The 10,140-nt window shown below is 37.1% G+C and overlaps 1 protein-coding gene across 1 annotated transcript; it reads right to left on the bottom strand.

The window, feature by feature from the left end:
- Positions 1–8,668: 8,668 nt before the first annotated feature.
- Positions 8,669–9,784, bottom strand: LOC140862428 (RNA-binding KH domain-containing protein PEPPER-like). Its single transcript, XM_073265450.1, has 4 exons — positions 9,704–9,784; positions 9,378–9,629; positions 9,073–9,267; positions 8,669–8,815 (listed from the first exon to the last, which is right to left on the bottom strand). The coding sequence occupies exons 1-4, from the start codon at positions 9,782–9,784 to the stop codon at positions 8,669–8,671; spliced, it is 675 nt and encodes a 224-aa protein (XP_073121551.1).
- Between the last annotated feature and the right edge of the window lie 356 nt (positions 9,785–10,140).

The raw sequence follows: 10,140 nt of genomic DNA, 5'->3' as shown, positions 1-10,140 counted from the left end.
CGCTACTTGGGAGGCAACACAAGCATTTTTATTTTATTTTATTTGCTTTTATTTTCAGTTTATTTAATTTTTTTTATTTAATTGTTTTAAGTTTTTTTTTATTTTCAATTTTTTCAGCTTATTTTTTCTTAATTTTCAAAATTTTTCAGGCTCTAGAAATCTCAAAGTCGAGCAGACGGCGTGCCCGCCCCATTTATCGGAGCGCCCACGCCTTACCTGGACGAAATTGGAGTTGTTTGCGAATTAAAGGCGCGGCCGCGCCAGTGCTCTCGAGCGCACGCGCCTCCCCTTCGTTTCACTTAGTCAAGAACAGCGCTCCATCAAGCGCTATCGCGCACCCTCAACAGCGCTCCATCAAGCGCTATCGCGCATCCTCAACCGCGCAACATCAAGCGCTATCACGCTCCTTAATAGCACATGCTTAGGTGCTATCGCGCGAGTGAATAGCGCATGCTTAGGCGCTATCGCGCAATTTATGCTTCAGAAATTTAAAAGCCCACTCCAGAGTCTGCTCCTTCGAGACTTTAGAAATCACGATCCCTCGTTCGAGTCCATCTTTAAATCTCACATACTGGCACGATCATCGTAAATCTTCCACTCAACAAAATATCATCATCTCAAGGATTTTGATCTTGATTACAAGGCAGAGATTTTCAGAATTCGTCTTGCTCCATCCACGCTTGTCGAGAAAGGGGAATTTGGAGGATTTGGAAAATTTTCTTCTTGAACGGTACAAAAGCTAAAATTTTATCTATTACATTTGATCCGTGATAAATGTTGTGATTTGAGTCTATTGGGTTGTCTGAGCTGTGGTGTAGAGTACGTTTGATGCAGTGAATTTTATATCATTTTATTCGTGCCTACCAAGTGTTTGTTGAATTGCTTGGGTTGTATTTAAACGTTGCTGGAATTGTTTGGAGTTTAGTGCATTGTTTGAGGCATTTGATTTGAGTTGAATTATTGAGTTACAATGCCACCGAAAACCAAAGGAAAGGGTGCAATTTCTTCGTCCTCTGCTGGTTCATATGATAGACACAGATTTTGGAATGCCACAGAAGAGGAGTATTGTTTTGATGTAATGGAGAGAGGGATGCACAAAGAAAGAGGAATGAGTTTGAGAGAGCATAGTGCGCCGGCGTTAATTGAAGCTAAGAGAAGAGGTTGGGAGACATTTGTTAGGAGTCCACCAGATGCTGTTATATCATTGATTCATGAGTTTTATGCAAATTTGATGGTCAAAGACGTGAATCTGAAATTTCGAGTTCGAGGAAAATTGGTGCCTTTTGATAAGAGTACAATTAACAGTCTCTATGAAATGCCGGATTTGGACATTTCAGATGATGAGTATGAGGTATTTAAGAATGAGTCATATCCAGATAATATTGTAATTCAGACTTTGTGTCATGATGGGGCGGAATAGAAGAGGAATGCAAAGGATGAAGCTGTTACATTTCCATCCATCTTTCTTAGAAGAGAAGCGAATAATTGGCATGAGTTTGTGGCTGCCAGAATTTTGCCATCTGGGCATACATCCGATGTGACTAAGGTTAGAGCTGGTCTTGTGTACTGCATTGTCACTGGAAAATCTGTTGATGCTGGGAGGGTGATTCAGGAGTCTATTATTGCAGCAGTTAGGGGTTCCTCGACTATCAGTTTACCCCACTCGTCTTTGATTACTCAACTTTGCCGGTTAGCTGGTGTTGTGTGGGATGATACGGAGTAGATTCTTCCAATTCAAGGTCCTATAAGAATTACTGGTGCAATTAGACGGGACAAGAAGAAGAAAGCAGCCAGTACTTCTGAACAGGCAGCTGAACCACCGCAGCCCTCTGAGCCACTACCACACTTTGAGCCAGCACCTTCCCATTTGGAAGGACCTATGTCACTACCGACGCATCCGGCCACTGAGTATTATACTCATGATGATTCTACGGCCGTGCTTACTCAGATGAAGAAGCAGTGGAAGATGATGCGAGCACATATGACATATATGCATGACTTCACTGCCGCTCTTGCCCAGAATTATCCTCCCACTGTTGTGCCTTATCCACCTCCTCCGCAGTGGTCTTCTGATGATACTGCTGCTGCTGCATCTTCTTTCCATGGAGATGATGATGATGACGACGCCGAGTCCTGATTCTCGGTGTCGAAGGTATGAGTCCCTTGTTCTTTTTATTATTTTTAATCATTAGGGACAATGATTACATTAAGTTTTGGGGGGGGGGGGGGGTGAATCAATGTTTGATTTAGTTGTTTGGTTGAAAGTTGAGTTTTGAATTTCATAGATAAAATTTTTGTTGAGTTTAGTTGTTGTTGTTGAGTTGAATTTAAAAGAATTCGAGAAAGAATTGGATGCATGGCTGCTGATGAAAAAAGTTTTTTGTGCTATAACTGAAATCCATGATTGTCTGCCTATCTGACAAATATTTTTTGAAAAAAAAAATGGAACCAATTGGATGAACAATTTCCTATAAACTCTGTGATTAATACTTGAATCTGATTTTTGAGACATACAGACATAGATATGATTGAGGCATTGTTTGAAATTTTGGGCCTAATTTTCATTGAATTTATCCTTAGTTGCCTATTTGAGCTACACGTTTATTAGTACATTGAGGTACGAGAAAATCTGAAATTTTTGTAAAAATCATCATTAACTGCTGATGATTATTCTTTTCTGCACTGATTGAATTTGTATGATTTAATTGTGGATTGAGACTTGTCTAGAACGAACTAGTTTGAACACTCTTCAAGGCGAAATACGGGCAAAACTGAGATTAGGAATGATTTAGGCAATTTTTCTGAATTCGTTTGAGCCTTTCAAGCTACCTTGTAATGAATTTTATCCCTAGTACCTTGTTTGAGCTTTATTGAAAATCGAATGGCATGCGTGTAAACGTGTGATTAAACCCCCATTCGTCATTATTTCAAGGTCCTACATTGACTACCTGAATAGCCTATACACTATTTCCAACCTTTAAGGGAGTAATTTGAATGCTAAATTATTATATGCTCCTAGTTTTTACTTGTGAAAAATGGAATGGTGTGGTGGATGAATGGAAATGAGGAAGGTAGTAGAAAAGAAAAAGAGTTGAAAATTTGTGGTTGAAAAATTTGTGAAAAGAAAAGTTTTGAAAGAAATTGAAAAATCAATGAAGTGAAATAAGTGTGAAGTTGTGAATGAAAAAGGAGTCGTAATTAGAGTTTGATAAAATTTTAAATTACTCCTTATTTTGAATTCTTATCTTTCGTTTGTAGCCATGAGTCAGACCTTAAATTATAAGCTGAATAAGTCCTATTGACCGAGTCTCAGTTGCCCAGTATACTAGTGGAGAAGAGTTGCAAAAATTTAGCCTATGGACTGCTGATTGACGCTTTTAATGATTATGAATTTTGATCGAAACACGCACACACTATTATTCTTTGAATTTACCTAATTGTGAGTGTTTTTGATTTATATCCTATATTTGATCCTATGTTATCCTTGAAAATTTCTCATGATCTATGAATGTTTGAATTGAACTTGGATAATGGTGTTTTGAACGTGAGTTGCGGAGATTGTGAGTTTATGCGGTTATTATTTTGTGATTGGCTAAAACTTTCAAGTGTTAGTAGGTGTGACATAATTGGATTTGATATTTTTGAAAGCATTGCTGAGGCCATTGCTCCATAATATTTCTTGACTATTCTTGTTGGTTTTTGAGAGAATGAGTTTTTGGAATTTAATAGTTTTGCTCGGGACTAGCAAAAGTCTAAGTTTGGGGGTATTTGATAAGTGTATTTTATACACTTAATTTATATATGATTTTAATTGTTAATTGCTTGTTTCGAGCAGATTTATGCTGTGTTGTGTTGTTTTTGTGCTTGCAGAGAATTATTGAATTTATTTGGAAAAGTGATGAAAAATGAGAATTTGTGAAGAAAATAGAGAAAGTTGGAAGAGAAAGAGAAAAGAAGAATAAAAGGAAAAGAAAAGAACGATCAGACAAAAGAAGAGAAAGAATAGTGTTGGGCCTTTCTTATTTGGGCCAAGGTTCAGCGCTTGTTGTTAGCGCTCCAAGATGTGCTAACGCTCTACTGCTATGTTTCTGAGAGAATTGAGATTTTGAGATCAAGGCGCGCCCGCGCCTTCACTTGAGCGCCCGCCCCGTCGCTGTGTTTTGGAAATTTTATTAAATCGGGAAATTTTTATGGGCTTGATTTTGTGGGCTTTTGTGCACGTTATAAAATGATTTTTGTCAGACTTGAGAAGGAGGAGGGGAGCCGCCACAACATTAAGAGAGGATATCAGAGATTGATCGTGAACTTTTGGAGATTTTCTGGAGCTTAACTGAAGAACGAAGACGGAGTTCGATAGTCCGGACACGGCATCGACGACGGATTTGATTTCTTACTTTTATTTTATTCTGAATATGTTTAGATTTATAAATTATTATTTTATTCAGAATTTTATTATGAACTAATTTTTTATAGTCTAGAGGTCGGATGGAACCTGGTGTAGACGCTTTCATGAATGTTTGATTTTATTGAATTGAATTTCTTCTAGATTAATTGTTTTTTCTAGAATTGATTGTCTTTTCAATTATCTGATCAATAATTGATTTGTTATATTTATTTGAAATCATTGCTCGGGAGAGGGGATTTTGAATAAGACATTAGAAACTACACTGTTAATTATTTATACAGCTCGGGAGAGTGTATGATTTTAACAGAGCTTTTAAAAAGAACATTGTTTTGTGATAGATCACTGCGATAAATTATTAATAGGGATATTGGAATTTAATTGTAGTTGATAAACATTATTTGTTGCTCGGGAGAGGGAAATAATAAACTTAAGTGTTCTTGGCTATTAATTGACTGAAATTCATGAAGATTAATTAATTAGGATTGACTGTTGTTGAAACCATGTGAAATCTATACCTCTAGACCATTTTTCTCTGATTGATTTTTAATCTGAAAGTGGTGTGCGTGCTTTTAAATCTCTTAATTATTTTATTTTTATTGCAAAATTCTCAAAGTTTGATTTTCTAGATAAATTTTGGACTATTCTAATTACAAGTACTAAATATTTTCATTTTACTCTCTGAGGGATCGATATCTGATTTAATCACTATATTAAAACTTGACACTCGTACGCTTGTAAGGAAAAATCACAACAGTACACATACAAAACAAAGCAATAGCCGGATAACCGGTGAGAATGATAATCCCAGTAAAAGCAACATATCAAGTAATACAATAATAAACATGCTTTCAAGACAACAACGTAATCAATAACAATGAAATGAAATGCATGTCTTTAAACCGGGATATCAAATCTGATAAATGAGGGATTGCTGCTGTGCTTTTGGGATCCCGAGGATGAGATCACGTAACGACCCAACGACTCTCTCAATTGAGGTGGTGCCACGTATCTCACTCCTCTAGACTTTGAGCAACTATAATGAGTATGCTAGCACTAGGCGAAACGACTACGACCTAGGCCACTCAATTATAGTTCCCAAACGTCTAAACAAAAAGGGCTATTCTGCCTGCTGAAATCAAAGTTGGCTCAAGATGAATGCATAACATAACATAAAACATAGCCATATAACAAAAGCTCAAGCAAATCAACAAGACACAAGTTCCTCATGCTAGAACAAGTGTAGATGCAAGTATGTGCTTTTAAGGGAAACTCGAGAACCAACTGTCCCGAGTATGCTATCCCGCTATCGATGACTGCTTTTACCTTTCAAGGCAGTAGTTCCAACTTTTGGGAAGCTACAACAAAAGATTGTATCAAAGTCTAATCAATCTAAACAACAACAAGGCTCAAGGTAATTCTCTATACCGTTCTTCGTCCAAAACTCTGAAACGAACAAATGCTGTTAACCCTGGGCTTGACAAACTCCAAACGAATCTGTTCAGATACAAATCAAAGATCAATAACCATGATCAACTTACAAGCCAAGTTCAACAACTCAAAAACGGTTCGAAATCCCAAAACTCAAACCGACGGCATAACGGCTAAAAACTGAACAAATCGGAAACGCAGACAACAGTTCATTACCGATATCAACTCAATTCAATGCTAATACAACAACAACAAGGCAATCCCAACAAATCTCAAAACTCACATTTTCGAAAATGGTTTCCAAAAATCATAACAATTCCGAACGTCGCTCTATTTCAAAACCGACAGATAATAAACGATCAGAACTCTGTCAAGAACAACATACTCGAATGTCAAACGATTCTAACGACATCCAAAAACTAGAATGTATCTGATCGTAGAGAAACTTACAGTATAACGGAGCTCTCGCTGCAGTGATCACTAATCTGCCTTCAGAAATAATTTCCAACGGCTGGATCGAGCTCGGACTGAAATCCCAAAGCTTGGAAGCAAAAGGAATAGGCTACAATGGAGGAGGAAGGAATGGGGAAGGAGATGAAGTGAATGGACCAAGTCAACTAGACAAGATAATATATAAAATCCATTAATTGCGTTTAAGTCCCTGAAATTTCCAAAATTTGCAAAAAGAACCCTGATCAAAATCAAGTCGGCTCTTGAACTCTGCAATCTCCGATTAACTCAAATAAACTCATTTAAAATAAAAACGGGAAGTTACAGAACTGATATACACAGGCTTTTGATTATCCAAATCTCCCAGGTTCACTTCCTCTAATGGATCTTGAATTTGAGGTTGGTGATCCTCCATCTGTTATGGTACTAGTGCAAGATCCTCCAGTTGTAATTCTTTTGAAGGATCGGGTTCCTCCTCTTAAATGATCTCAGAGCCATTCACTTCCCGCAGTATATTGTCTCGTGCCAAGTCCACTATCTGTTGCACTTGTGCCTTCTTAATGGAGGCTGCAGCTACCTCCAATTCTATGGTTTGGAACTGAATCATTAACACCTTCAATGAGTGGTTGGATCATCGGCCTGGGAGGTGCGATGACAATAGTCTTTAAAATTCTGCCAAACACTTCAATGGTTCCCAGTGTCTCTATGTATACAGATTTAGGTTGTCCATCTTTCTTATGTCCATAAAACTTAAATGGACCAAAATCACCATTTTAATACCTGGACTCAACCACACTTGAATTTGTTTGGAAGGGTTGAGAATCTGCTTGTACAATCTTCACGTCATCTCCAATCCAAAACATCAAGAACTGGTGCATCGATGATGGTATGCAATTATTTTCATGTATCCAATCCCGGCCTAACAGGGCTTGGAAATTGGCAGAAGAGTTCACCACAAAAAATGCTGAAATATAAGTCTTGCTCCCCACTAACACCTCTGCAGGGAACACTCCAATAGTCTTGGTAGCTTCCCCTGTAAACGCTGTTACAGAGACTTCCGTTGGAATAAGATCAGTTTTCTCTTTCCCGAGGTTCTTAAATACCCTCAGTGGCAAAATCTTCACTGCAGAACCATTATCAATCAGTACCCTTGAGATTTGTTGACCATTCACATGCGCCTTAATGCATAAAGGCCTGATATGCTTAGTCATCTCAATGGCAGGCTTCTCAATAATCACTCTCTTTGGCTTATGTGGTTCCTCTTGAATTCTCACACCACCGCATGGTTCTCTTGAGACATCTTACTTAAAATCCTCTTGCATTGGTTCCACTGTACTGGAAGGTTCCTCTATTAACTTAAAAATATCAGGTAAGATCACAAATCCAGTGGCACAGTCCACCGATATGGTGAACTTGCCTACTTGGAAAATAACTTGTTTCTTTGTACTTGGTTCTTCCTCGGATAGCTAGTCATCATCATCAAAATCTTTATCCTCAGTTGCCTTTCTGCCAAACTTGCTTTTGCTTGACATTAAATAGTCCTCAGAGGTTCTACGTGTCATTGCTCTCTCTTTCAAATGTCTCCTCTTTTGAGTTCTTGTCACTAGTAGAAAAATCGCGTAAGACTTCGATTAATAACCGAAGTCGTAGGCACTTAATTAACGAAGTAGTGTCACGTGAAGTAATAGGGTACTTTTTTACTTCGCTGAATCACCGAAGTCTTATACCTTAAATTACCGAAGTCTTTGGTCATTTTTTGGAGGCAGAATTGGATCGGTGCCGAAGTAAAAACATATATTTTACTTCGCTAATTTCATAAGTTACGAAGTCAAATATATTCTTATATTTCGTCAATTAATGAATTTGCCGAAGTAACAACTATGATTTTACTTTGGGTTTTGGACGAAGTTAAATATTGTCTATTACTTCGTTAATTTCGTATATAACCGAAGTAAAATGTATTCTTTTACTTCGATTTTTAATCAAATTTTCGAAGTTAAATATTGTCTATTACTTCAGTAATTTCAATAATATACAAAGTGAAATAATGTCTTTTACTTCGTTAATTTCCTATATTACCGTATTAAAATGCATTATTCTACTTCTTCTATTAATGAAATTACCGAAGTAATAGAATAATTTATACTTTCGTAATTTTATTAATAGACGAAGTAGAAGATAATGATTTACTTCGTTTATTCTAAAATTGTCGAAGCAATAGAACACATTTTCTAAATTAATATTTATATACAATAATGCCATAAATATATTTTTGAAACTTAAAAATACACTAATAATATTAATTAATCCATCCCAAAACGACACATACATAAATCAATAAGTACTCTATACACCAAAATACACTAATAATTTGAAATGACATATTCAACCACCAAAACGTGTACACATAACATATTCAACCACACATATTTCGTAAGAACTTCTACCTAACTGAGAGTAGGAATGTCGTAAATTGGATTCTAGCTTGCCATAGGTCCCCTGAAGTTGCTCTCTGTGACCACTGGTGAAGTCCTGCATAACATAAAGATAACGTCCACCTTATTTTTTATCTTTAGATAACAACAAGGCCATTTGTATGTATAGTAACTTCCTTACGTTTACTACTTCAAGGCAATATTTAAACCAAATTGTTATCAAAATCATATCTACTTAGTTTCTCAGCCCCTATTTGGGGATTTGAACTTTAAGGCCAAAGCACCAAAGTTTATGATCATGAATTCATGATCAGATTAGGAAAAAAGTCATTAAAAAACCAAAGAGACTTTAACCTGAATAAGTTGTTGGGCTAGTTGAACTTGTGAAGAGGTGCCTTTTATCTCCACGGTGATTTCATCAGACAAGCCCCTACTCTCTTGCACAGTTAGAATGGTACCACTAGTACGTCTAATGTAATCAATATTTGCTCCCTGAACTCCAATTATATCCTCTGCATAAGCAAGTGGTACTTGCATCATCTGTGCAACCTTCCACAAGGAATCAACATGACATATTTACAGGAAGAAATAGTGCAAGCAGTAACATCCAACTCCTAAATTCAATGAATAGAAGAAATATTCAAAGTACAAGCCCAAACCTGAGTGACAATAGGCCCGCCATAATGTCCTATTGCTGAAGGGTGACTTCCAAGTCCATGATCTGCTCCATACACTGAAAGTCTGGACGAACTCAAACGGGATTCTAGCTCTCTTTCACGGTCAAGGAAGAGTGAATCCCGCTTTAGAGAAACAGAGTAATTGGAACCTAGTGACGTTTGTGGGGTAGTATGCAGTGATGTTTTCCCAGCCCATGCTTCTACTTGTCGTTCCTGCGTCGCCGGAGCATTATACTGCAAAAAAGAGTAACATTCTCACGATATTCTCGTGATCGCATGAAACCAAAAAACCTATACCAGGAACTTACACTCTTCTCAAATAAAGGAAGAACTGTGTGATCCACCAAAAACTTTCTCAGGTGACCCACCACAGCTTCCAAGCCTGACATTTTCTTTCTGCCAAATCATAGTTGCTAGTAAAAACAGATTACTATCACAATGCCAATTGCTGCACCTTAAACATATGAAATGATTATTTTGAAAAACACACAAAGCTCATGTTCCTTCACTTTGTCTTGTTAGCCAAATAGGCTGCAAAAGACGTCAAAAACTCAAAAACTAATCAACGATGGTCAATGGGGCAATATAGCAAACAAACATACCTAAATATTGTCAACTGACTAGCACTGTTCTTCATAAAGTTCTGGATCAATTATCCTAATGAATCAATCCAAATCGACAAGATGCATTAATACAAACTGGACAATGCTCGAAATTTAGGGGAAAAAACTAGACTATGCTCAAA

The sequence above is a fragment of the Henckelia pumila genome, chromosome 4 (genome assembly GCF_033568475.1).
Source record: "Henckelia pumila isolate YLH828 chromosome 4, ASM3356847v2, whole genome shotgun sequence".
Taxonomy (NCBI): domain Eukaryota; kingdom Viridiplantae; phylum Streptophyta; class Magnoliopsida; order Lamiales; family Gesneriaceae; genus Henckelia; species Henckelia pumila.
This window is presented reverse-complemented; position numbering and strand designations above follow the sequence as displayed.